Source organism: Trichosurus vulpecula, chromosome 2 (genome assembly GCF_011100635.1).
Source record: "Trichosurus vulpecula isolate mTriVul1 chromosome 2, mTriVul1.pri, whole genome shotgun sequence".
Classification (NCBI taxonomy): Eukaryota; Metazoa; Chordata; class Mammalia; order Diprotodontia; family Phalangeridae; genus Trichosurus; species Trichosurus vulpecula.
The window spans coordinates 36636331-36663356 of record NC_050574.1 but is presented as its reverse complement, the minus strand read 5'-3'; the positions used below and the strand labels follow the sequence as shown (position 1 = coordinate 36663356).

General features: G+C 53.9%; 2 protein-coding genes across 5 annotated transcripts; one reads left to right on the top strand and one right to left on the bottom strand.

The window, feature by feature from the left end:
• Positions 1–549: 549 nt before the first annotated feature.
• PLD3 (phospholipase D family member 3) lies at positions 550–16738 on the bottom strand. Of its 2 annotated transcripts, none has more exons than XM_036744615.1 (12): positions 16278–16738; positions 7624–7712; positions 7383–7445; positions 7002–7147; positions 6499–6679; positions 6162–6282; positions 5953–6080; positions 2235–2435; positions 1960–2099; positions 1651–1816; positions 1425–1524; positions 550–1345 (listed from the first exon to the last, which is right to left on the bottom strand). In XM_036744615.1, exons 2-12 carry the CDS (start codon positions 7648–7650, stop codon positions 1158–1160), a joined length of 1461 nt encoding a protein of 486 aa, XP_036600510.1. In that variant the 5' UTR covers positions 7651–7712; positions 16278–16738; the 3' UTR covers positions 550–1157. The 2 variants fall into 2 exon arrangements, with proteins under 2 accessions (XP_036600510.1, XP_036600511.1); XM_036744616.1 differs by lacking the exon at positions 16278–16738 and adding an exon at positions 8599–8975 and having other exon boundaries at positions 552–1345.
• On the top strand, positions 13810–26836 carry C2H19orf47 (chromosome 2 C19orf47 homolog). 3 transcript variants are annotated; one of them, XM_036744619.1, is made up of 11 exons: positions 16835–17403; positions 17855–17908; positions 18575–18635; positions 22084–22171; positions 22256–22370; positions 23199–23280; positions 23799–23936; positions 24257–24409; positions 24841–24911; positions 25017–25359; positions 26320–26836. In XM_036744619.1, the coding sequence occupies exons 3-11, from the start codon at positions 18617–18619 to the stop codon at positions 26415–26417; spliced, it is 1107 nt and encodes a 368-aa protein (XP_036600514.1). In that variant the 5' UTR covers positions 16835–17403; positions 17855–17908; positions 18575–18616; the 3' UTR covers positions 26418–26836. The 3 variants fall into 3 exon arrangements, with proteins under 3 accessions (XP_036600513.1, XP_036600514.1, XP_036600512.1); XM_036744617.1 differs by having other exon boundaries at positions 17259–17403; positions 25017–26836; XM_036744618.1 differs by lacking the exons at positions 16835–17403; positions 17855–17908 and adding an exon at positions 13810–13813 and having other exon boundaries at positions 25017–26413.
• Positions 26837–27026: the final 190 nt, after the last annotated feature.

The window sequence follows — 27026 nt, the reverse complement described above, 5'->3', positions numbered from 1 at the left end:
CTCACTCCCAAGTACAACCTCCATTCATACTAAGAGACACAGACACAATCTGCTCAGGCTCTCTCTCTGGCACTCCTCCCCCCTCTCCTCCCTTTCTCCCCCTCCCTCTCTCTCTTCTCTCTCTCCCTCCCTCCTTCTCCCTCTTCTTCCTCCTTTCTCTTTCACTCACACACGCACACACACTCTCTCTCTCTCTCTCTATCCTACCATGCTCCAACATGTCCGACCCATGTTCATGAGTATACAAACATACATTACTACCACTATCACTTGGCCTTGGGCCAGATGACCTCTGACCCAGCTCGTGCTAATACCCTCAAATACCCCTTCCTACCACTGCTGGTGCCAATGTAAAACACTAACACACGTCTTGCTCATGCTCACTCATACTGATTCTCCCACCCCCCACTCATGCCCCCGAAAATCTGGAAATCCCCAGCACAGCTGCCACATGCTGCTCCTCCATTCTGCCCACAGGTGGTCCTGTACCCCAAGGGCAGTCTGTCCCATGGCACCCGGTCCCCCCAGAACTCTCAGCAGACACGAGGCTTGCCTCATCGACACTTTATTCTTGTTGGGATCCCTGGCTGCAGGTGCAGCTCCAGTGCTCGGTGTGGGGCAGGGAGGGGGTGGCCCCCATCCAAGGCTTTCTTTCTTCCCTTCGTCATGAGGTGAGGACTCCACCCCAGGGAGGGCCCGTCTGCCCCTTGATTCCACAGCCTCAAGGAGAGCTGGGAAAGAGGGGAAGCCTCCGGCTGGACCTGGCCAGCTTCTGCCAGCCTGGCTCTGCCTGGGCTCATGCCCTTCACTGGCGGGAACACCTAGTCAAACAGTCTGCCTAGGTTTCTGAGGCAGAGACAGAGATGGGAGGGAGATACAGGAGGAAGACACGGGGAAAGGATGGACATCACAGAAATCCACACAAAGCTGGACAGAAGCCTCAAAAGACAGGAAGCCACAAAGACTGACAGACAGAGACAGCAACAGAGACTCTCAGAGATGGGCAGAGACCGAGGTGTGGGGTGGGAGAGAGAGTAATGCAGGAGCAAGAGTACGATGAGACAGTGGGTCAGAAGAGACCCCACGGAAGTAGGCTCCTGGTCAGTGTGAGGGAGCCAGGCCTGGAGCCCCTGGCAACGCACTGGGGCACAAGGCACTCACAGCAGGCGGCAGGAGTGCCCGTCAGCCAAGCCCGGGCTGTCCAGCTCGTGGCTGTACGGGGAGGCCCAGTCTCGAAGGAAGACGGCTTCCAGTTGTGCGCGGAGGCCAGGAGATTCACTCTGATTCACCACCAGGGCCGAGCCCGCAGTCTGCGTGAAGTAGTTGCCAGACCAGTTGGACGTGCCTGAGGGTGGGGAGCAAGAGGGTCAGGAGGCCGGCTCACAGCCCCGGTGCCCAGGAGGGAGGGGCCTTGGATCACTCACCCACATAGGCAGCTCGGTCAGTCACCATGTACTTGTTGTGGTTGACACGGGCGTAAGGGATCCGGGCCTGGGCCTCACTGGAGGGGATCACGAATAGCTTCTAGGGATGGAGAAAGGCCCAGATTCAGCAAGGCCCAGCTGGGAAGGGGCCAGGGCCAGGGACACAAGGACAGGGACGGAGGAGGAGGCGGCTGCTGACTACAGGTGTCAGAAAGGGTCTCCTTACCACTTGCACATCATAGTGGGTGCGGTTGTCCTGGAGGGCAGCCAGGGACAGGAGGAAGGGGCGCAAGGCAGGCTCCGAGTGGCCCCAGCAGCTGACCAGAAGCCTCACCCGAACCCCCCGCTCGAAGGCTGCACGCCGAAGGGCATCATCAATGGCTGGCCAGAACCTGGGGAGGGGTCCTTGTGCTGAGCCACCCCTCAGCTTCCTTTCCTCCCACCCATACCCGATTCCCACATGGCCTCCCTGTCATGCTCCTTATGTCCCTGCCACAAGCTTCCCCTCCACCCCCGACAGAAAGGCCATATGCACCTTCGAGGGTGGGAATATTCCATGATGGGGAGATAGTTCATAACAGCAACATAGACAAAGTCTCGGGCATCATTCACCAGGCTGAGCAGGGCGCGTAGGTCTGGGGTGCGGCCTCCCGGGCACAGTGATGGGGGAGCACTCTGGGGGGCCAGGGAGAGAATCAGTACTGCTACATCTCTCCTCCCCACCCCCAAATCTTGGACTGGGGCATGGGAAGGAGGGCACGGGAACATCTTGGCATCGAGGCAGAGACTACGGAAGGGTGGGCTCCTTACCGAGAGGAAGGCCTGGGAAGGGGTGCCATTGAGACGCAGCTCCATGGGGGTCTCCAGATTGTAGTGGGTGGTGTAATTGTCTGGCCAGGGGGAGGGGATGCTGCTGTCTGGCTGGCCCAGATACCAGTACGCCTCGAACACTTTGGCCAGGTCCTGGGCCAGGCAGCTGCAGTTGTAGACGACCACCCCCAACTCCTTCACCTGCAGGCGGGATGCAGAGAGTTCTGGGAGGGCTGCCCCAAGCCTGGGCCCCTCGGGGGGCAGCCACCCTCTGCGGACCATTCTGTGCTCACCCTGATCTGTCCCCTCTAGCCCAGCCCAGTGGGGGTTTAGGGGACCAAGGTCAGCATCAGCCTCGGGCCTTCTGCCCATAGGAAACAGTGAGCGAACAGCCAAGCATGGAGCTGTCCAACACCGAACCTCAGGTTCCCATCTATAAAACGGGGTGATGTTTATGGTTCTTACTTCAGAGGGTCCTCCGGACCATAGAGGCTACCAAGCCCAACCCCCTCATTTTACAGATGAGGAAACCAGGCCCAGGGGCACTGACTCGGTCACACTGAGGCTGTGAGCCCCTTTCCAGAGGAAAGTGCTGATGGGGAGCCCCAGCCCCTTTGCCCGCACCCTGCCAAAACAGAGGGCACTCAACAGCTACATCTACGTGGGGCAGGCAGAGTACCCTCCCTGCCCGGCCCCCACCCTGACTTTTTGTTTTAGTCATTTGTACCAGCCAGGTGAGGCCCGAGAGGTGGGGATGGCCCAGGAGTGGGTCTAATGGGCACGGAAGTCTTTGGTCATCCTCACTGCCTGCAAGTGGCCAAGGCCAAAGAGAAGCCAGGATGGAGAGAGGAGTGGGAGTAGGGTGGGGCTGAAGGATGGGGGACCAGAATGACGCTGTTAAAGACCCTTTATCTGAACGGCTAAGCAAAAGCAGGGTCTGGGTTGGACCATCTCTACCTATTTCTGGTACGCTGGGCCTGGAGGGCCACAGATACTCACTGCCTAGCTGTGTGACCCTGGGCAAGTTACTTAACCACAGTCTGCCTCAGTTTCCTCATCTGTAAAATGGGGATAATAATAGCTCTTACTTCCCAGGGCTGTCCTGAGGATCAATTGAGATGATGATGGCAAAGCTCTTAGCACAGTGCTGGGCACACAGTAGGCACCATACAAACATTAGCTATTACCATCAGCTATTAGTATTGAGAGAAGTGTGTGGGGCAACACATGCAGGACAGACCACAGGGAGAGAAGCCCTGGTCTTGTGGGAGAGGTGGGGGTATGCGGTGTGTGTGTGATGTGTGTGAGAATGTGTTTGTGTGTGTGTATAAATGTGCATATGGTGTGTATGTGTGGTGTAAGTGTATGTGGGGGGTATGTGTGTGTGTGATACATGTGTGTGTGTGATTTGTAGCATGTGTGTATGTGTGGTGTCTGTGTGTGTGAGATGTGGTGTGTGTATGTGGGTGTGTGATGTGTGGTGCGTGTGTGTAGAGCGGCTCCTTGAGGAAGGGTTTGCCCTGTTTCCCAGATAGGTAGTGCCAATGGCAGAAATGGTGCTGACCCCCAACAGGACAGCTGTCCTGGACGCCTCACCATCGACCCTCTCTGGGATCCAGAGCTGATGTCCATGCACTTCTCCCAAGTCCCCCCCTCCCCCTCCCTGGGACACAGCCCCTGCCCTCCATCCTCTAAGAGGTGGCTGGGGGCTCCCCCTCTGACATGAGGCTTCCCTGACCTCCTCAGGCCTTTGTTCCCAAACCACTGGAATTAGTACATGACTGAGCGTAGACTTCATTTACTCGCTTTACTTTTCTGGCCTCCATACCCTCACATGCCCGCCTGCCAGGGTATGAGCTCTTGGCCCATCACCAGAGCTTCACTCCTTGGATTTGTATCCCCAGGGCTCGTGCGCTCCCCAGCACACACTAGGTGCTGACTAGGTGTGTCCTGACTTTGGGTCACTGTTTCTCCCCTAGGCCACCTGGGTGCTCCAATGACTGCTCCCTTCTTGGTCTCTGTGTTAATGATTCACCATTTCCCAGGTCCCCCCAGGGCCTTCTCAGGCCCCCTTTTCACTCCTCTTCCACATTCTGTCTCAGGGATCTGGGTTCACTTCTCACTTTCATGTAGAGGATCCAACTTAACAAAGCTCAAAGCACCTACTCCATCTTGGTGCTAGGGCAGGCTCTAGGTTAGGGGTGGGTCCTCCAGGGCGGCAGCGGTTCTATTCCATGAAGTTTGGAGTCAGTCAAAGGTCTGTTCCTCAAGGCCCTGTCCTGGGTCCTCTTTGCTCTTCCTCTGTCTGTACTTGGTGACCTCATCAGCTCCCATGGTCCGGCTGTCATCCCTTGGGAAATGGCCCCCAGAGCCAGGCTGTCTCCTGAGTTATGGCCCTGCCCCATCAGCCATCTCTCCAGGTAGGCGTCTCAAACTCAACTCACCCAAAATGGAATTCCTTGTCTTTCCCTTCAAACTCACTTCCCTCTCACTGTTGAAAGCCGGCTCCCCTCGTAGTTACCAAGGCCAGAGACCGCAGCGGCCTCCTCAACTTCTCCCACTCGTTCCATGCCACATCTTGCTGTTTCTATGTCCACAACGCCTCTGTCTACACTCCCTTCTCTCCACCCGTAGCTACCATCTCAGCTTAGGATTTCATCAATCCTCTTACCAGAACAATTGAATATAGAACCATACAAGGTTTCTCCTGTTGGAGTGTAAGCTCCTTGAGGACAGAGACTGTTTCTAGATTTTTCTTGATATCCTCAGCACTCAGTAAATGCTTGCTGACTTCTGCTGGATAAACCCAGCCCCCCTCCAAGCTTCCCCACTTCTCCTGAGGGCCTCGTCAGCCTTCCAGTCCCCCAGGTTCACAACTTCTGAGTCCCTTTTGTCTCCTCCCTCTCTCCTAGATCCAATCAATTGCTAAGTTTTAGCTTAGCCTAGAGCCTGGCACACAGTAGGTGCCTAATAAACATTTATTGATTATGGATGGAAGTCTGGCTGCCTCTACCTCCATTCCATCTCAAAGCTACCCTTTTCTCTCCAGTCGTTCAGCTGCCATCTTGGTTCAGGTTTGTCTCCCCAATGGGCTTCTCTCCAACGCACCCTCCACACAGCAGCCAAAACAAAGTCCCTGACATAGGCCTGACCCTGTTCCTTACTCACTCAAAAACCGTGGCAGTAATTCCCCACAGCTTCTGCTAAGCTCCTCAGCCTGGGCCTTAAGGTTCTCTACCATATGGCTCAAACTTAGCTTTCTACCTGTATTCTTATTTCATAAATTCCCTTCATGAACTCTCTGTTGTTGGGAGTCCTTCCTTGAACCTGACATGTTTTCTCACCTGTGTGCATTTATCTAGGCACCTGCCCCATATCTGTGAAACCCTCCCTCCCTTCCTCCTCTGTGGCTTTGGGAAACCTAGTCTTCCTTCCTCCCCCACCCCAGCCTGGGAAGCCTTCCTGGATCCCAGTGGCAGCTACACTTCTCTCTCCCTTCTCAGAGTGTCTTGTATTAATCTAGACATAAACACGCTGTCTCCCTCCAGTAAGCTCTGGGGCCCTCCTAGCTTGCTTCTGAACCTGGGCTGCTAGTGCCTTTCTTGTTCTGGCACTTGGTAAGATGGCTGAATTGGGAATAAGGGGAACTAGTTGAGAGGGAGTAGGGGAGTGGATGGAGGATGCCCTCGCAGGGGAGGCAGCATCCTTAGCTCCATACCTGGGTTAGAGAACGCCAGTCCATGTTGGCACTGCCAATGTAGATATGGGTTTGATCCACTACCCAGAATTTGGTATGCAGGACACCATGCGTCAGTCTCTGCATATCCACCATCCGTACTTGGGCCCCTGGGGCAAAGGGAGAAGAGATGCTGGGTCCTTTGTCCCTGGCTGGCCCCAGCTCCCGCAACCCAGGCTCCCAACACTCACCACTCTTTAGAAGGCTCTGCAGGTCAGCCTGGGGTTGGGGACCCCTGGGCTTGCTGACAGCCACACGCACGGACACACCCCTTGGGACCAGACTCTGCAGCTGCCTGAGAATCTCCTCACCCTAGGAGAGAGGAACAAGCGAAATGCCTGGGTGCCCCATGTCTACCGAATGAAGGGGTTGGCTGAGATACCTCCCAAGTCTCCTGCAGTCATAACATTCCCTGGTGTGAGCTGTCCCAGAGGGGCTGTCCCCCCTTCCCCTTCCCCTAGCTCTCTTGGTCTTGCTCCCCACAGAAGCTCCCGCCTAAGCTGGCTCCAGGCAGGAGCAGGGGGACACCTGTTGGGCAGAGGGCTCCTGGGTCTGGGTATCATTGTTGGTGAGAGTCCAGTAGAAAGAGGCGATGTCAAGGCTGTGCTGGGCCCCAGCCATCAGGTCCAGCCAGGCCTGGCTGATGGAAGGGTAGACAGGACCCTTGGGGAAGGTGAGGCCCTCAGGGATGCTCTCTACCAGGACAATCCTGGAGGTAAATAAGAAAGGGAAGGATCAGGATGTGCAGTGACAGAGAACGTCCCTCTTCCCAGGCCAAGCCCCTCTGTGAAGGCTCCAGCGGGGATGGGGGTAGGTCTGAGACCCCCAGGTTTTTCACTGGTTCCTGCCTAATTCTTCCTCCTGGTGGACACCATGAGTACCCGAGGGCTCTCTCTCTCTCTCTGTCACACACACACACACACACACACACACACACACACACACACACACGGTATGAGTATCTGCCCACTTCTGGCATCGGGGCTGGAAGCCTTTCCCCCAGGCCCAGCCCCTTCCCATGGGGCACTCACTGGCAGGGATCCTCACAGACAGAGTTGGGGGGTGGCTGTATCCTCTCTTGGGGAGTCCTGAGCCTGGGCCACAGCAGCAGCTGGGTGAGCAGGGCACCCAGGCCCATTGCTGTCAGTGTCACGATCAGCAGGACCCATCGGACTTTCTGGAGGAAGGTAAGGAAAGAATGGCTTAGTGGGGAGGAGCCTCTCAGGGAGGCTGAGTCAAGCATGACCTCCTGCCCCCACCTCTCCAGGGCGTCTGGAGACATAGAGGCATCAGGACCCAGGGTGAAAGCACTTCTTTCTGACATCAGAGGACAGTGTGCCTGGATGAGGGAGTTGTGTAGGTGTGGGGGGGGGGGCAGTGGGGTGGGGAGGGGTATGGTGGAACTGATCTACCTTGTCTCCTGGTTTCCAGGACACAGCAGGTGAAGGAAGCTGCTCCTCAGGGCGTGGCTTCAACTGTGGGAGAAGAAATAATGAAAGAGCCCTTTCCAAACCCCAGAGTGTCTGTGTGCACGCATGTGGAGGATGGAGCGTGGTCTGCTCCCTGGGAAATCCTCTGTAACAGGAGGAGCTGGGGCTGGTGGCCCAGCCTCCTAAGCTCTGCTGGTCTCCCTCAGATTCCCTCAGCCCTCACCTGCTGGTACACTGTGTGCAGCTTCATCTTCCTCAGTGGAACCCTGGCAGGGCCAGGCAGGCAGATGAAGGACAAGCTCTCTCTCCAATCTGTGAGGAAGATGAGCAGGATTTCAGCCTGGTCCACTCTGGGAAGGGCCCTCATGGCCACGGGGAAGGTCACAGGGTCTGCTGGCAGAATGCCCTACCTTCTTCCCCTCAAAAGGGGAAACACATTGGCCACCAGCAGGCCTTATGCAACTTGTGAGGTCCCCAAAGGAATGCTAGGACAGGGCCCCGAAAGAGAGAAATCCTCACAGCTTGAACTTGGATGGCCCTCTGAGGGGCATGAAGCATTTTTCTCCCACTGTGCCCATTTCACAGATGCCTGAGAGAAGCATCTGTGACACACAGCAGGCAGGAGCCAGATGTGCTGCTCCGAGGCTGGGTTTCTGGCCTGAGCACTGCTGATAAGCACAGCCCTCTAGGGTGCTAGGAGCTTCTAGGCAGCCTGATTCCCTGCCTCTGCCCCCCAAGGTTGATATGGTTGGGCAAAGTACCCTATCTGACCATCATACACCATTGTTTCCCTACAGGAACCTCTGATGGAAGGTGGTGGGGGAGAACATGAGTGATAGCAGAAGGCCCAACTCCCCCAACCGCAGCAGGAATTGGGGGGGGGGGGGAGTCTGGCGGCAGCGCAGGCTGGCTGAGACTGAGAACCCAGGTGTCTTCCCTGGAAACCATCTACAAAGGCTTTGTCGGAGCTAACCTTACCCTACGTCACTGAGTACATCGTGAGCCCCAGTTAGCTCTGAGAAATGAAAGGAGGGGTGGATCAGAGGACCCCAACCCCTGGGCAGTGGGGAGTAATCAGGGCTGGGGGTGGAGGGTCCAGACTCCCAGGACCGGCCCCTCTCTGCAGGCTGGCTCGAGGTCCCCAGTCAATCCCCGGCTCTCCTCAGAGGCCTTTGCTTGGGGCCCAGCTCTATCTTACCTGGAAGGAGCGTCCTCCCAAAGGCCCCCGATGCCTTTCTTCTCCCAAATGGGGAGACAGGCCAGGCTGAAGGCTCCAGAGACAGCCGAGGGGCTGGATCAGTCAGTGGCTGGCCCCACCTCCCAGCAGTGGCAGCAGCCACTGAGGGCGGTATCTGGGCCTGGCCACACCTCCCTCTCAACACCACTGCAGACCTCAGTCGGGCCTGCAAAGACGGTGGCGGTGGTGAGCTCAGGGGAGTCCCCACCCCCGAGCCATCTCTGCTCTGGGAACAAAGCAGTCTTCCCTCCCCCCCACTTAAGCCAACCAGTCTGGAGATCCCAGACACTGGGCTCTCTCCCACTCCCAGGCTGGGTGGGCGGATGGGCACATGGCTGAGTCACTGTGTGTGTGTGTGTGTGTGTGTGTGTGTGTGTGTGTGTGTGTGTGTGTGTGTGTGTGTGTGTATGTGTGTATGTGTGTGTGTGTGTATGTGTATGTGTGTGTGAGTGATACAAGGGGCTGGTGACAGGCAGACAGGTCGAATTCTGGGGGATCTCCTGCCTCTCTGCTAGGCCAGCTGCCTCTGCTCATGGCAGGGATCTGCAGTCTGATGGATAAGCTCTCCCTTCTCCAGGGAGCCTTTCCCAAGCCCTCTGCAGGCTGGGGCCCTCCCTCTCTTCATTATTATTTACTTATCCTGAGCAGAGTGCTGGGACATATTTATTTGCTTCTTGTCTCCTCCCCGTCAGACTGGTAGCTCCTTGAGAAAAGGGTTACTTTTGCCTCTTTTTGTATCCACAGTGCATGGTACACAGTAGGTGCTTAATAAATGCATATTGACTGATTGCTAGACTGCCTGTACGATCTTGTACGCTCCCTCCTCTCTGGAGGTCATTTTCCTCATCTGTCCAATAGAGTGGTTGGCCCAGATGATCCCAAAGGCTCTTTCCAGCTGGAAATTTTGTGAAATCTCAATGGCCTCTGAGCCCCTGGCCTGGGGACTCTTCTGCCTTCTGCCTCCCCTGCTTCCCCAGGAGTCCAGAGTTCCTTCACCTTTGGGTGGGGTAGTCTGGCAAAGCCTGAGCTGTCCCCTCATCTTAGCTGCCTATTTTCACAATTAAGGAATTCAGTTAGTGGTCAGTGAAAATAGAGGTGCTAGCCACTCCCCTGAACCCACCCAAGTTCACGGACCCTGAGAAATTTATCCACACATGCTCCATTAAGTACCTCCCCCCAGCAGATGTGCAGGGCTGGGGATGGAGGTGTTCCCAAGGCAAACAGACCTAAGGTAGCACCAGCCTCTCCTTTCTTTCTGAATCACAGGACGCCAGCTTCAGGGCTGGAGCAACCTTCAAAGTCACTGAGCCCATCTCTCTCGTTTTACCAATGAGGACACAAAGGTCAGTGAGGTGATGACTTATCCAAGATCACACAGACAAGAAGAGATAGTCAAGATTTCATCTCTAGCATTCCCACGTTTGCCACGGTATCCCCCTCCTGTCTAATGCCTACCTGGCTCACTGGGCCCTGCAGCTGCCGTATATGTGAGTCAGAAGCAGGCCAGGAGGCCCCCGCAGGAATGCCACTTCTGTGTGGCCAGCCACTGTGCCCTACCTGCCTACCTCAGGGAATAGTTCCAAGGATCAGAATGACACAATGTATGTGAAAACACACACTTTGGAAACCTGGAAGCTTTATGTCTACTGCTGTTAATGGAAAGGCAGCTAGGTGGCGCCATAGTGCACAGAGCGCCGGGCCCGGAGTTAAGACTCATCTTCTGGAGTTCAAATCTAGCCCTTGACACTTCCTAGCTATGTGACTCAGGCAAGTCACTGGACCCTGTCTGCCTCAGTATCCTCATGAGTAAAATGAGCTGGAGAAGGAAATATCAAACCAGTCCTATATCTTTAGCAAGAAAACCCCAAGTGGGATCACAGAGTCCAACACAAATGAAAAATGACTGTACAACAAGCTGTTACTGGAGGTAGAGAACATATTCCCCCATACTGTGTGCCCTCTGGGCCCTAGGGCTCCACCCTAAGGAGCACCAGGACTTGCTATATGTCTCATCTCTCCCTAGTAGGATATGAACTCTTTGAGTCCTGGGATTGGCCCAGGTTTCTATTTGCTGTTCTCAGTCTTTGGCATACAGGAAGTGCTCAATAAATACATTTCCTTCATGACTCCAATGTGATATGACAGCCAGGAGAGCTAATTCAACTTTGGGCTACATTTGCTTCTAGGGAGAAGGGTGAAAATGGCAGAGGTAAACTCAGGTTTGAGGCCCAGGAGCTTTCCAACAACCGGGGCTACCCAAGCCTACCATCAGCTGCCTCAGGAGGTAGTGAATTCAGCATCACTGGAGGGCTTTGAGCAGAGGCTGGTGGACCATTTGTTGGGTGGGTTTTAGAGGGAATTCTTCAAATGTGGGTTGAGCTAGAAGCACACCTGAAATTCTATGATTATGGTATTCATTATTCTCATTCTTAGCTCCCAGGAGGAGCGCTGTGGTGGGAAGGGTTGGGTCCAGAGCCAGGCATGACCCAGGTACAAACCCTGCCTCTGCCACCCCCCCAGACTGTGCCCTAGGAGTCCTTCCTGACTTTTCACTGTCTCTCATATCCAGGTCATTGCCCAATCTTGGCGATTCCACCTCTGGGACATACTCTGACTCCACCACCAATCTCCTCCACCTTCAGATGGGCTTGGCCAGAGACTGCTAGTCATGTGACCCTAGGAAAGCCAGGGATGCCAGAGTCTCAGTTAACTTACCTGCACAATGGAGGGAAGCAAGACCTGCTCTACCTGACTTTCTGGGTGGTTGTGAGACTCCTACAAGATAGAGCACCAGGTAAACACTGGCTAACCCTGGTGCCTGTACCACCTCTTCTGCCTGCAAAGAGATGGGAGCCAGGAGGCAGGGCGCTGAGCCCTCACACTGACCCTCCACAGCCCAGAGACTTTGGAAAAGACAGCAACTCCACAGCTCCAGCTTCCGCCTATATAAAACAGAGCTAATGACCTCGACCTGGTGGGAAAATGAGATGGGTGAAAGGGACAGGAAAGGCTATTATCATTCCTGTTCACCCTCCCCAGCTGCCTCCCACAATCTGAGGACCTGAGCACCACTCCAGCCTGCTGGGACACATACACCCCACAAAGAGACATCTGCAGGCAGCTTACATTCACCTCGTCCAAAACAGAACTCAACTTTCCCCAGACCCACCTTCCTCCTGACTTCCTTAATCGTCCAGGGCCACTGCCACCCCTCCGCTCGCTAGGCCATGCCCTGGGAGGCCTTCTTGACTTCCCAACATCTCTCATGCCCAATGCACTGCCAAGTCTTGTCAATTTCACCTCCATGGTGCCCCCCTTTCCACTGGCCCTGGCACCACCTTAGTTCAGTTCTGCATCCCCTCTCCCAGACCTAATGGGTTCCCTGCCTCCAGGCTCTCCCCATTCCACTCCAACTTCACAGGTGCCCAATGATATTCCCAAAGCACAGGTCAGACCCTGCCCTCCCCACCCCCCAGCCCCCACCCAGGTGTTTCTGCCATTCTTTGGTGTTTTTAGGCTCAAATATGACTCCTCTGGTTTTTTAAGCCCTTTGCTATCCAGCTGCCATCTAGCTTACCAGACAGACTTCATTTGACTGTACTCCCTCCTTCTCCTTCTAGGCAGGCTGTCCTGCTTGCAGTGCCTCTCCCCCCACCCCCCACAATGATTTAGAACAGGCTTGTCCCCCACCCACCCACCATACCCCAGGACTGCAAAGGTCTCTTCTCATCTCTGCCTTCAGGGCAGCTGAGTGGCAGTTAACCTTGTTTGCCTCAGTTTCCTCATCTGGAAAATGAGCTGGAGAAGGAAATGGCAAACCACTCCAGTATCTTTGCCAAGAAATCCAAATGGGGTCACAAAGAATCAGACACAACTGAAAATGACTAAACAAAAATGGTTTCCACTCTGTTAGAATGGAAGCTCCTTGAGTGCAGGGGCTGTCTTGCTTTTCTAGCTGAATCCTCAGCTCTGAGCACATATCAAGTGTTTAATAAGTATTTTTTCCATTCATTTGTTCATGATTTGTATCTCCAGCAGTTAGCCCAGTGCCTAGCACATAGTAGGTACTCGTACTGGCTGAACGAACTTGTGATAAACGTTGCCGTTCAGCTGTCTCAGTTGCATCTGACTCTTCGTGACCCCATTTGGCTTTTCTTGGCAGGGATCCTGGAGCGATTTGCCATTTCCTTCCCCAGCTCATTTTACAGATGTGGAAACTGAGGCAAACAGGGTGAAGGGACTTGCTCAGGGTCACACAGCTTGGAAGTGTCTGAGGCCAGATTAGAAGTCAGGAAGATGAGTCTTCCTGACTCCAGGCCTGGTGCTCTATGCACTATGGCGCCACCTAGCTGTATTGCCGTACTGTGTACTGATAAAAGTAAGCAATTAGTACCTCTCCAAAACTCTGTGATTTCATCAGCTATGTTAACATAAGTGGGCTCTATTCTAGCACCGACGCCCCCGCCCCGCCCCCCCATCCCCAACATCCCTCCCAGCCTCCCAAGCCTTAGAGGACAACCAGGAGCTCATGAGGCTGAAAAACTTCTCTGTCCATGTTTAGCTTCCTCCTGAGCGTGTCCAGGCTCACACTCCCCAGGCATAGCCTTTGCCCCCCAAGGGTTACTTTGGAGGGAATGTTAGCGGAGAATTGTATGCCTGAGGTCCTGACTCGGACAGACCTTCGCTGTTAGAGAGGAGTCATTGCTACAGTGTAGCAGAGCAGATGGCAGCAGCATCTCTACAGAAACAAAGTGTCATCCTTGCTACTCTTCTACTTTGTTTCCAGCTATGTAACCTTGGCAAGTCCCAAGCTTGATAGGGTTCAGAGCTGCATGAGACCCCGCCTATTTTACAGAGGAGGAAACCCAAGGCTGCACACAGCTAATAAGAGGCAGTGGGGTGGCTCAGTGGAGACAGCGCTGGGCCTGAAGTCAGGAAGACCTGAGTTCAAATGTGACCTCAGCCACTTACTAGCTGTGTGATCCTGGCCAAGTCACTTTACCTATTTGTCTGTTTCCTCATCTGTAAAATGGGCATAATAGAACCTAATTTTCAGGGTTGTTGTGGGGATCAAATGAAATAATATTTGCAAAGTGCCTGACACACAGCAGGTGTCTGTCTGTTGGCGTTTTTTAGATAATCGGGGTTAAATGACTTGCCTAGGGTCACACAGCTAGTAAGTGTCTAAGGTTGCATTTGAACTCAGGTCCTCCTGACTCCAAAGCCAGGGCTCTCTCCACTGAGCCAGCTGGCTGCCCCACAGTAGGTATCCTATAAATGTCAGTTAGTGTTAATACACAGCATGGCTGGAGAGGGAAATGACAAACTAACTCCAGGATCTTGGACAGCAGAGTCCGACAGGACAGATTACGGACCTTGGCAATCAGGAGTAGCAGGCCTTACTGTTGACTGTGACCCTACGTGGTCTCTTTCCTTAGCAGCAGCTAGCAGGAGCACTTTAAGGGTCCAGAGCAAGCCCCCTCTGGCCACCTCCATCATGGCTCCGGACTGGGCACCTCCTCCACCTCCTCCTCCCTTCCTGTTTAGGTGAGGTCGAGGTCTTCTCTCATTAGAAAATGAGCTGGCTTTCTTTTTTTGTATTTGCATCCCCAGCCCTGAGCACACAGGAATCACTTAGTAAATGCTTGTTCATTTGATTAGACAAAGTACACTCTTCACAACTCCCACAAAGGAAGGGCAGGTTTTATTTTCCCTGTTTTATAGAAGAGGCAGGTGAAGGTGAGGGACACAATGACCTAGTAGTGGTCACCCAGAAGGACATGGATAGCCCACTGTCCTCTAGTCCATGGAATATCAGAGCTGGAAGGGACCCTAGAGTCCCCTCTTATTATCAGTTAGGGACCCGGAGCTACAGCGTCAGAGTATCCCAGTCCTCTGATACCAAATCCAACACCAGCCTTAATGCTGGCTCCACTGAACCTTTTTAGAGAGGGAGAGTGAGGACCAAAAGACGTTGAACTTGGACTCAGGGGGGCAGGATTCCTATCACAGAGCTTCCATGCGCTACCTCTACGACTTTGGACAAGATGCTTTTCTCACTTTAAAGGGCTATGTGAGCTCTAAACCCAGAGGCAATATGGTGGTGGAAAGCCTACAAGATTGAGTCCGAAGACCTGGGTCTGAATGCTGATTTTGTCACTGCAACAACTCATTTATTCCTTGAATGAACATTTATAAAGCAATGAGACCCGTTACATGCACGAGACACTTGCTAAGAACTAAGGATCCAAAAGGGAAAAAAAAGACAGTCCCTGACCTCAAGGCACTTATATTTTACATGGAAGGAATAGGAGTTCTATCAAGGCAAATACAGGGCAAGGCCCTAGGGGGTGGGGGCAAAGGAGGGATGCAGCTGAAGTACTCCAGGAACGTGGGATCTCGCTGGCAGGATGAGGAATGGCTGACCTCACCTCAGCCTCTGAGCTTCCTTCCCATCCCAGGTCCCAGCTAAAGTTGCCTTTTCTAGGAAGCCTTCCCTGGGCTGACTATCTCCCACTGATCCTGGGTACAGTTTGTTTACATGCTGTCTCTCATTAGATAGTGAGTTCTTTGAGAGAAAGGACAGTCTTTTTGCCTCATTTTGAATCTCCAGCTCTTAGCACCATGGCTTGCTGTACAATGTCTCCCTACCCCCACTTAATAATCTCCAATTTATCCTGTTTACAGTCTCCATCATAAGACTGTGAGCTATCAATAATCAACCGCCATTATTAAGTACCCACTACACGTCAGGTACTGGGTTAAGTGGTACAAAGAGGCAAAAGACAGCCCTCAAGGAGCTTACAATCTAAAGGGGGAGACAACATGCAAGCAAATACATACAAAGCAAGCTAGATACAAAATGTTCAGGAAATGATTAAAAAAGGGAAGAGCCTGGGATTGAGAGGGGTTGGGAAAGACTTCTGGAGAAGGTGGGAATTCAGTTGGGACTTAAAGAAGGTAGGGAAACTTGTATCCTCCATATACATACTCTTTCTCTTTAGAGTATGTGCTCCTCCAGGGCAGGGGCTGTCTCTGGCCTCTTTTTTATCCCAGTGCTTAGGCCACTGCCTGGCACACAGTAGGAGCTATATAAATGCTTATTCCATTCCCCCTTTGATTATCTCCCATTTATCCAGTGTATAGTTGTGTTCGCATGCTGGCTCTCCCAGTAGATGGTGGGCTCCTCGAGGTCAGGGGCTGTCTCTAGCCTCTTTTTTATCCCAGCACTTAGGCCAGTGGCTGGCACACAGTAGGTGCTATATAAATGCTTATTCTTTCCCCCCTTTGATTATCTCCCATTTATCCAGTGTAGTTGTTCGCATACTGGCTCTCCGGTAGACAGGGAGACAGGGGCTGTCTCTGGCCTCTTTCTGTAGCCCAGCGCTTAGGCCAGTGCCTGGCACAGAGTAGGCGCTTAATAGACGTGCACTGGATTGAAGTGGATTACAGAGGGCGGGGGACACCGGGCCTCCAGCCCCGCAGGCGCTTCACGGACACCCGCGGAGCCCTGGGCTGTACCTAGGGGCGGGGGTCCCAGGGCGAGGAAAGCCCCCGGCCGTCCGCGACCTTGGCGTCGGCGCCGCAGGCGGGCATTAAGGCCCTTTTTAAATCCGTCATTCCCCAAGCCTCTGACTTACCCAGGGCCGGGGGCCGGGGAAGGGACCCACGGATGGAGCGGGTGACGGTGATTCAGATGGCCTAGCTCCCGGTGCCGCCCCCAGGAGGAGAGAACGCCCCAGCCCAGCCTACGGAGAGGCGGAGGGATCAGCTAGGGACGCATAGGTGGCGCATGCGCGCTAGTTTTCTTTCACTCAAACTCCGCTACTGAAAACTTCCTCCGGGGCGCGTGCGCGCAGCCTCAACTGCTTTGGGGGTTCTCCGGGCAGTGCAGCGCTAGGCGGGGCCTCCACCTCTTCCGGGGGCCTCCGGCCTGAGGGTGGGGAGGGTGGGGGGTTGGAGCCTGTTGTTCGGCCCGCGCCCACACTTTGGGTCACGTGTCCCGAGGGATGGTGGGGGCGGAGGGAGCCGGCCTGCTCTATGGTCGCGGCCGCAGCTAGAGCGGCCCCACTCCCCTCCCGGGGAGGGCCTCTTCCGGCGCGCGCTGAGTGGTATTTCCGGTCCAGCCGGGACTGAGGCGGGTGGGGGGGGGGGGGGTCCGTTGGCTCCGGGCAGAGGGCGGGAGCCTGAGACCCGTGACAGGTAAGGGGGGAGCCGGCCCCGGCACTGCGAGGTAGGGAAGGCGAGCGGGTGGGTGCCGGAAGTCGCTGCGTGACTCCTGGAATCGTGCCCCGGCCCCTCTGGGCCTCAGTTTCCCTCCTCTGTGCAGTGGCAGGGGGCGGAGGTCCCCAGCCCCGGGAATGTTTGCTGAGTGTCGGGATGTCCCGGGGCCCCCGAGATCAGGATAGAAAGTGCCGGCCCCTGCCCCTGAGGAGCTTCCAGTCTAGCGGGAGGCGGAGGCGGGGTCGGGGTCGGGGCCGGGGCAGGCTCAGCTGACCCGGGCCCGCGGAGCCTCCCCCTGATCCCTCCGCCCCTCCCCCTCCTAACCCTCCTCTCCCCTCCCCCAGCTGAGGGGGCTCATCCCTTGGGCACAGTCAGACCGGCAGAGCCTGGGCATCCCCCACCCAAACCTCTCAGTCATGCCTTTAAATTCAGAAATTCAGATACCCAGGATTGCAGAGGAAGCCACATCCAGGCCCAGGCCCAGACCCTCCGCACGTGGGACCCTCGGCGAGTCCGGGTGCCCAAAGCCGGGGACTGGAGCAGGTGCCTTCCACTCGGGCTGCTGTGAGGGTAGAATGAGGGGGCGTCCGGGAATGCTGTGGGTTATTACAATGAGGGTGCCCGAATATCGACGAAAGCCAGATTTTGGGGGTCCTGTTGGAGCCCGACCACTCCCCAACTCTGGGACCCTCCTCAGGCTGGGGGAGAAATAGGGAGCCTTACCTAAAATAAGCTGGGGGGGGGCAGGCGAGCCCTTGGAGATTCGGAAGAAAGGGAGGGAGGAAGGTGAGACCCCAACAGGAAAGCGAGTCAGAAAATGCATGCAAAATGTTCACACATTCTCATCTGTTAGTCATCTTTGTGTCTTTGTCTTAATAATGATAGCTAACTTTCACATAGCACTCTAAGGTTTGCAAAGAGCTTTACAAGTATTAACTTATTTGACCCTCACAACCCCTGGGAGGTCGATGCTATTATTATCCTTCTTTTACAGCTGAGGAAACTGAGGCAGCAGAAATTAAGTGACTTTCCCAGGAGCACACAGCTAGTAAGTGTTTGAAGTAGGATTTGAATTCAGATTTTTCTGAGGCGAAGTGCAGCGCCCCCTAACTGCCTTATTTCACCTGTCAGAATCTAAGCTTTTTGAGGACAGAGACTTTTATTTAATATTTGTATTTTCCCCAGTACCTAGCAAGGGTCTTGCTCATAGTAGAGGCTTAGTAAGTGTTTACATTTGTTGAAAAAGGAGTGGAGGTTAGTGAGAGAGGAAGGAAGAGGGTGGTTGTTAATGGGATAGAGGAGAAGTGGTGGAGGAACTAGGTGTAAGAGGAAAGAGAAGAAAAGGCAAGGGGAGGGTGAGGAAGTTAGAAGGGGATTGGGGGATAGTCCACAATAAAAATATCCCCCACTCCTCTGAGACAGTTTCTGGTCATCCCGCACTCTCTTCTAGGCCCTCCTGCCCCCTTAAAAACAGCCAGGTCCTTTCCTGAAAGCGTGGGAAATGAGCCCTGAGAAGGGGCTCTCTGAATGTCGCCTTGGGTTTCAGGGCTGGGGGGAGGGGGGTCATTGCAGTGGCAGTGAAGGCCTCTGGGTGATTTCCTGACAGCTGGTCACCAGCTATTCCTGAGCTCTGAACCTGAGCCCAGGAATGCCAGCCCTGGTGAAGAGCCTTCTCACAAGCCTCTTCTTTCTGCCCCCCCCCCCCCCCCACCAGGCTACTTTGGGGAGTGCCGGCTTGGTTGTGCCTGGGGAGAAGATGGTGTCTGTGACAATGGGTGAGTCTGTAAGGCCCCCCCCCCCCCCCCCCCCCCGCCCCGTGAAGTCCACTTGATGAGGGCACTGGCGGTTGGGTTAGCTGTCATGGAGGCAGACCCTGTGTGTTATAGTGACAGTGACAGCTGCTGGCGTGTGGAATGCAGGCTGAGGACTCTAGCCCCAGAAGCCATGCTTAGGGCTCCTGTAAAGGGCCCCTTTCCCTCTTCTCTCTGCCTTATCCCAGCTGCAGCTTTGGTGAGAATATTCCATTCCGCTCCCTCTGAGGTTCAGAGGACCAAGGTGTTCCAGGCTCAGGCCTGTTCTGTGGGTCTTCCCAGGTAGCCTGGGAAAGTTCCAGCCCTGGGGATTGCTTGGCTCTTTTTCTACAGACAGTTCTCCCCATGGATTCTGGCCAGTTCCTTCTTAGGCTTAGCAAGTTTTGTTGAGAGTATTAGAAGGGACTGGAGCCTCCTTCCCTGCCTTTTCACTCCAGGCTTTATGTTGTGGAGCGCAGCTGGGACTGCAGGATGCTGGGGGGAAGCATGATTACCTGAGCCCTCTGAAGCTGGCGTGGGCTCCTGGGGTCTCTGGCCTGCAAGCAGAGCTAACGGGACCCTGGTCAGGGACTGGATCAGGGGCGCTTCCTGCTGAACAGTCCATTCATATGGTTCCTCTCCAAGTGCCATTCCAGTTCTGAGCTGCTCTTCCTTCAGCAAGCAGTTATTAAGTGCCTGTTGTGTGCCAGGCATCAAAACCAGTGTCCCTGCCCTCAAGGGGCTCACATTCGGACAGGGGAAGAGAACCTGTAAATAATGATGTATGTAACAGGATTGATACAGAGGTGATGGAAGGTGACATCTTAGAGAAGGGCCTCCAGCAGAAACTGGGAGGGGTGTGCATGTACAACAGTAAACATGAATGAAACACTGTATGCTAGGCATCTTGGTAGGCAGTAAGGTTACAAGGACAAAATGAAGTAGTCCCTACCCTCAAGCACTCCTAGAATGAATATGAAGTAAATACAAGGCACTTGAGGGAGGGGGAGGATGTTAATAATCGGAGGATTACCAAAGGCTTCCTGTAGGAGGTGGTGCTTGAGCCTATGAGGGCTCTTGTGTGGAGGAGGAGGAGGTGAGAGGGAGCAGATTCCAGGCCTGGGAGATGCACAGGGTGGGGGGAGGGGTGATGATGTGCGGCCTCAAAAGCCCACAGAGGTAGGAAGGGGAGTGATGGGAGATTGGGCTGAAAAGGTCCCTTGGGGGGGTGGGGGCAGTCTGTAAAAGGATCGAAAAAGTCCGACAAAGGAAGCTCACCTTGGTCCCAGAGGGAATAGGGAGACCCTGGAGTTTGTTGATTGGGCAGCAATGTGGTCTGACCTGGGCTTTAGGAAAATCACTAGCAATGAGTGGAGAATATAATGGAGAGGGAGACCCTTAGGAGTGTCTGTGTGTGTAGCTCTGGGGACCTTCTGATGGCCTGCAGAGCATTCCAATGCAGGAACGCGCGTGTGTACGTTCCTAGGCGTTGGGGAGCAGTCATGTGGGCACAAGTGTGTTTGCCTGCATGGTGGCATAAACGGGTGCAGCGGCATCCTCAGCCTGCTGGTGCTTCTGCTGTGAAGGTAAGCTCTTACTCTGAGGCTCGTAGCCAGATGCAAAGAAAGACCATGGGCTGAAAGGAGTTTGCTTGAGGTCTAGGTTCCTCTTTCCTTTTGAGGTTGGTCCCACAAGTGGGTCTTCGTTTTCCCTCTTCCTCCTGAGCAGAGCAGGCTGACCTCCTTAGCTTTATGGAATCCTCTCCTAACCTGGAGCATTTGGCAGTCTGATGGGATGTGTTAACTTCTGCATCCAATTAGTTAACGTAGGTAAAGCATCTTAGAACTGGGGAGGGGAAAGAGAATAAACATTGATAGAGCACCTACTATGTGCCAGGCACTGTGCTAGGTGCTTTTTAAAGAAATTTTACAAATATCATCTCATTTGATCTCCCAGCAGCCTTGGGAAGTAGGTGCTAGTATTATCCGTTTTGAGGGATGCTGAGACAGGCAAAGATTTAGTGATTAGCCAAGGCTCACACAGCTAGTGAAGTGTCCAAGGCTGTACTGGAACCCAGGTCTTCCTGACCTGAGGCCCAACGCTGTATCCACTGTGCCGCCAGCTGCCTCCATGCTAACTAAGAGCTACCTGTTAATTACCATGTGTTACACATATAGGTGTGCCCAGTGATTATGGCCTCCTGAGCGCTCTTTAGAACCTTCTTTTTATCCTGCACTTCAGCAAAGTGAGCACTTATACACACATATGTGTGTGTGTACATATATGTATCATAGAACAGAAAAAGAGAATTGTACACGGAACTGTGACTCTCTTATGTACGGCTTACTTTTCTTTTTAAATGTGGAATAAATTCAACATGTAATTTCGAAGCTGTCTTCCTTGTCTGTGATTCTTTCTGGCCTTCCTTCTGTTGTCTTGTAAAAAAAACAAAACTTCATGATTTTTTTTTCTTTCTTTTCTTGCTACTCTATCCCTAAGCCCACCCCCTTCTTCCCCTCCACCACCTCAAAACTGGAAAAAAACCCAAATCCAGAACTCTTGTAACAAGGTAGCATGCTTCCTCATTAGTCCTCAGGAATTGTAGCTGGTCATTGTACTGATGAGTCCTTATGTCTTTCCTAGTTGACTTCTTTGCAGTGTTATTGTTATGCATAAATTGTTTTTCTGGTTCCACCTACTCCACTTTGCATCATAACCTACAAGTCTTCCTTGGTTTCCCTGCAACCATCCCCTTCATCGTTTCTTAGGGTGAAATAATATTCCATTGCATTTATATACCGTAATTTGTTTAGCCATTCCTTAGTAGATTTGCCGTTTTCCCCCTGGATGCTCTTCCAAGGGCCCAGAGGATAGTGAAGGACCCCAAGAGGGTGACCTGTGAGGGTTGGCCACGAGATCTGGGGAAGTTGTGCCTTAGAAGGGAGTACTTAAGCGGAAGGAAGGAAGGATGTCTCTAAGGACACAAAAAGATGGCAGGGGAAGACCTCTAGAACACCTCTCACCAAAGGACAGTGGGTAGAACTTAGAGGCAAGTTTAAGATTAAAGTAAGGAAAAACTTACTAACAACTAGATCTGCCCTAAAGTGAAGTGGATTGTGTCTGGGCGTGCTGGGCTCTGCTCCCAGGAGGGTTTCTTGGATAAAAGGGGACCTTTCGGGGAGGGCATCTTTGTGGAGTTCTACATCAGAGATATTGTCCAACTTGGACATTCTGTGATATGCTATCACTGACAACGGAATGAGGGGTGGGCATTTAGCTGGGACTCAGCTAAGCCGGAGGCGCTTCCATGTCTATAAGACTGGGTTTTGTTGTGAAGAAGGAGGCTGGGTGGCACAGGAGCCAGGATGCAACATATTTTGGGGTTGACAAGATACATCATTGGTTCTCTGACTTCCTTTCTGTCTCTCCATAGCTACATCAGAATGGATCCAGTTCTTCAAGGAAGCTGGGATCCCCCCAGGGCCTGCTGTCAACTACGCAGTCATGTTTGTAGATAATCGGTAAGGCAGTTCCACCATGGGGAAGGAGGGTAGGTTAGTGCCCTGGCCTGTGCTCCTCTGCTCACTACCCAGCATTTCCCACAGGATCCAGAAGAACATGCTGCTAGACCTGAATAAGGAGATCATGAATGAGCTTGGTGTGACTGTGGTGGGTGACATCATTGCCATCCTCAAGCATGCCAAAGTGGTGTACCGCCAGGTGGGTGAGGCCAGCTTGGGCAGAATGGTTCCCCAAGGGAGTGCAGCCCCTTGACTCAGACTGTCCTTATGGGGGTATGGGAACCCACCCCCCCATAAGGTATTCTGAGAGGCTGGTGTGTCATAGGGGCAGAAGGGTGCTTGTCTCTGTTTCCTGCTTTGTGGTCTTCCATGATCAAAGAACAAGAGGAGTGAGTTGGTGTTTCCTTTTTTTTCACCTGTTATACCAGGAGGCTTCCTTAGACTCTTTGCTTGGGAGACAGGTAGACCCCATGATGCTCTACTGGGTCTCAGCCCTTTCCTAGATTATGTGGTGCCTGACATCAAGTGAAATGGGCTAGGAGCAAAGCCTCTGCCCCCCTCCCCCAGCAGAACTATCTGGGATATACATTCGAGGTGATGTAATTATCAACATTGGGAAGCACCAGACAGGCGTCCTTCATTTGGGCCTCATGGTGGCCCACGAGCTCAGTGTCCCAGAATGAAGATATGCATTTTACAAGGAGGCCAGGCTAGCTCATGGTCACACAAGCCGGGAAGCAGCAGAGGCCAAAGTCCAACTGAGGTCTCTCTGACCGTCTCCATGGTGCCACACTGCCAGACACGAGAGAAGTGAGGGCCGCCAGTGGGGGCAGTTTGCTCCAGGTCCCACATAGCCAAGGCCTGAGCTTACATGCCTAGAGGAGCCAGACTGTCCCAGTTCTGTCACTGTCAATAACAGCTTCCCTTTGATCATTTAGAGCTAGCCAGGCCTCTGCGCACTAAGAGGTGTCCAGGGCACCAGGGACCCTTGTCTTGGCGATGTTTTTACCTGTCTTGTCTTTGACAGGATGTGTGCAAAGCGGCTGCCGAGTCCTTGGCTTCCAGCCCCAGCCACCTGCAGGCAGAGCTCAGGCGCAGCGCGACCAGCGGTGAGTTTGTCTGTGAGGGCTCCCTGCTTAGCAATTCTGGGCACTCAGGGTTGGTGCCCATGAGAGTAGTCACTGTGTGCACTAGGGCAGTGGTGGGGTGTGGTGGGGCATGGTGAGGGATGCCTTGCTCTTCTTCTATGGCACGGCTCTGGCCGAGCCTCAGTTTTTTGACCAATAATCCTCCCATCACACGCTACAAGAGTATTGGGAGAGTCATAGGAACTAATGCACAGAAAGCCTTCCTCACATCTGGAAGGGGGATAGATTTTACTGTAAGAACCACAGTGGAGGCGAGCTGAAAGCCAAGCTTCAGTGCCCATTTCCCCTTCCTTTGCGGCCGTGTCTTCTCTGATTTCTCTGTGGCTTGGCTTTATTTCTTCAGAGCTTTGAGGAGGTCAAGTCCAGGTCACTCCTGCTGACCAGTTAGAACCCAGTGGCTGTCCCCCAACCCCACTCCACAGGTTTTGATGGTCCAAGCCCTGCTCGTAAGTGTCGTTTCCCCTTTGCCACTTCTCCAGCTGCCTCTCGGATGATTGCTAATAGCCTGAGTCGGGACTCCCCCCCCAGCACCCCTGCCAGGCGTCCTGATGCCAGTGCCTCTAAGATCTCGGTTACCGTCTCCAACAAGATGGCTGCTAAGCACGCCAAAGCTGCTGGTATGGGGAGTACAGTGGTGGGGCCTCTGTGAGGATGGGGGGGTGGCCAAGTGCCTCTGGGGGGCTTCTGCCCCCTGGGGGATCCTCTCACTGATTGCATCTTCCTGGGAGAGCTTTGGTGAGGTTATTCAGATGTTCCCTAGAAAGAAATTCCAAAGCTTTGAGTCCTGTGAGTGAAATGAGATGGAAGGTGGGAAGAGGGGCAATTTTCTGATTGTGTTCCCCATTTGGAGTGATGGAGCCCTTCCTTCCCCCATTCTAGAATGTTTCTGAGGGTGCCTGACCCAGCTGCCCATTATGTCACATTTGACCCCTCCTAGCTCTGGACCAGCTTGAAGAGGAGAATGCCTCTGTGCCAGTGAAGCGGAGGCGCCGAGTGACTGCAGAGATGGAAGGGAAATACATCATCACCATGCCCAAGGGGACCACACCTCGGACACGGAAGATCCTGGAGCAGCAGCAGGCGGCCAAAGGTGAGGGCAGGGGCTCCCCTACCTCTCCAAAGGGAGCCTTTCCTAAGGGTCTGCCTGGAGAGGGCAGACAGGAGGTCTGGCCCCCAACATAGGCCTCTTTGTTCTAGACCTGGGAGCCTCCTCATCAGCCACGTCCTGGGCTTTAGGTGTGTTAGTGTTATGGGGATCATGTACAATTTGGTTCCTTGCTGACATGTCCCTACAACTTAGTTCAGCCATCTCATTATGTCCTGGATCCCATCTTTTCCATTTGTTTCACATACCTGTACCCCATACCTACCCTTTGAGACCTCTGAGGATTGCTGTAGCTTCTCCACAAGCCCAGGTGTTTTTCAGGGTAGGGACTGTGTCTTCTTCCTTGGTATCTCCAACAGTACCCAGCATAGGGCTGTGGCCATCAGGGCACTCAGCATGACTGACTTCCCTTCCAGGTGTCCAGAGAACATCTGTATTTGACCGGCTTGGCGCTGAGACCAAGGCTGACACAACAACTGGGAGTAAGGTGAGATGGGGGGAAGGGAAATGTGTGGAAAGCTCTTGTGTTTCCTCCCTTAATGTCCTAGTTCATCCTTTGCTCTAACTGGTGACCCCTTTAATTCCAATGTAGCCCACAGGTGTCTTCAGCCGACTGGGTGATGCCCTGGAGACAGACGAGGAGCGGGCAGGAGACAGTGATGATGACAGCTCCGTCTTACAATATGCTGGGGTCCTGAAGAGGATGGGCAAGTCCTTTACCAAGGACAGCAGCCCCCTGGGGGTGACCATCAAGGCCAAAGCTACCAGCTCAGAGCCCAAGCCGGTCCCAGCCACTCTTCGGCGTTTAGGGGGCAGCCAGGGCCCCTCTGCTGAGAGAAAGCCAGAAGCATTGCCCAAAGTCAGCGTCATCCAGAGACTTGGCAAAGCCACTCTTCCACCAGAGGCTCAGGACAGCCAAGTCACCAGCACAAAGAGTAAGTCCCCAGCTGAGTTCAAGGTTACCATAAAGAGGACCTTGGCAGGCCCGAGGGTGAGCAGCTCAAGTGAGGGCCATAGTGCGCAGATGGACAACACAGGCACTATTAGTGTGTTTAAGAGACTGGGGCGGAAGACCGACTAACATTGCCGCTAGGGCTTGGTGAGCCATCTTGGAGCGCCTCTGTACTGTGTTTGCCTTAACTCACACACCTGGCCTGGTCTGGCCTGGCCCCTGCCTTGGCCCACCGCTGGCTTTCGTCTGGGGCTCTCAGTTGCTTGTGTCTGCTTCCACTGCCTTAGACACCCCTCTTAGCTCCCCTTGTCCAAATTGTATCGAGTCCTCTCATGAGAACATGAAATCTGGCCAGTGAAGTGTGCTGAAGGTGGGGCACATCAAAGAAAGAGATCCTGCTTCAGGCCAGGAATCTGGCACTGTCCAGAGCTGTTTCCACCACTGGGGATGTGCTGTTATGGGAGACGGAGCTGACAATGGTCGGTGGAGTGGGAGCCCTTGGGGGAACCAGTGGTGTTGAGTTCTGGATAAAGGACTTGAGAAATCCAGTGCTTTCCCTGCAGGACCCGTGGCTGCCCCCTTTTCTTGTTTTCCCTCTGTGACATCCTTCCCTCTTTCTTCCAGGGAAGAGGAATGCCCCTTCCCCACTAGCTTTTACTTGGCCCCCAGGTAAATGGGAGAATGCCAATGGCCCAAATGGACAGGCCACTCTTCTCCAGCATAGCACTTGAATGGACCCTGCTCAGAGACCAACTCTGAGGTCCTTTTCAGAGATCTGTCAGCCCAGGCCCCCCCATGTCCTTGTCATGCCCCACAGCCAGGAGGGAGGGCCTCTCATTCTCCCGTCTCTCCCTTCCCTTCCCCTGCTTGCTCTAGGTGATTGTCTTTAGTCTTCCTCCTTCACACTTTTCGTTTCTCTTCTGTTTTCTGCCCCGGTGGGAAGGCCAGACTGCCCGCTGTCCTCTGCCTGAAGTGCGTCTGTCCTCGCCCTCCCTGCGCCCTCCCCGCCGCCCATGGCGCCGTGCTGTTAGGAACTCTTAGGAGGCCAAGGCGCTGCCGGGGAGGGCTCTCCACCTTGGTGCCTGCTGGCCAGAGGAGCTTCACCTGGGCCTGTCTGCCCGCCAACAGATGTAATCATGAGAGGCCGCAGAGGGGAGAGGAGATGGGTTTTCGTATATTTTTGTGATTTTTTTTTTTCCCTACTGTGGGCAAGTGTTCTTTACTCTGTTTTTAGACTGAAAGTGAAATGCTTGGGGTGAGGTGGGGGGAAGGGGAGGCAGGGACTGGGGAAAACCAGGTTTCTCCGAAGATGACACCATCTACCTGTGAACTGGATTTTTCCTGGACTTGTTTCAGGAATGGAGGGGAGGCCCTTGATGTGACCCTTAGTAAATAAAGCTGGGGTCACCTGACTTAGAAGCCCTGGAAACCGAGTACTACAGCCCCACTTCTCTTGTGGCGAGTGTTTTTGTTTTGTTTTCTCGGCTAACACTTGGGGTGGGCATTTCTGGGCAGTGTTTTGACTGGCCCTGGCTGACGGCCATCTTGCACTGGGGTGACTGAGCTTGAGCCTCAGGGGTCGTCTGCCTCCACTTGGTTTGGGGAGGGCCAGGGCCACGGCCAGCCAAACCTCTTCTTGGCAAGCTATTT

Bases quoted from the DNA above. Each gene is read 5' to 3' on its own strand.
- PLD3 (XM_036744615.1), bottom strand. From the start codon at position 7,650: ATGAAGCTGCACACAGTGTACCAGCAG. The intron at 6,283-6,498 runs GTGTCCCCCTGC...CCTCTCTCCTAG, and splicing joins AGGAGCCCTCTGCCCAACAG to GGTGAGGAGATTCTCAGGCA. The intron at 6,081-6,161 runs GTGAGTGTTGGG...CCTTTGCCCCAG, and splicing joins GCAGAGCCTTCTAAAGAGTG to GGGCCCAAGTACGGATGGTG.
- C2H19orf47 (XM_036744617.1), top strand. The intron at 23,937-24,256 runs GTATGGGGAGTA...GACCCCTCCTAG, and splicing joins TAAGCACGCCAAAGCTGCTG to CTCTGGACCAGCTTGAAGAG. The intron at 24,912-25,016 runs GTGAGATGGGGG...ATTCCAATGTAG, and splicing joins ACACAACAACTGGGAGTAAG to CCCACAGGTGTCTTCAGCCG.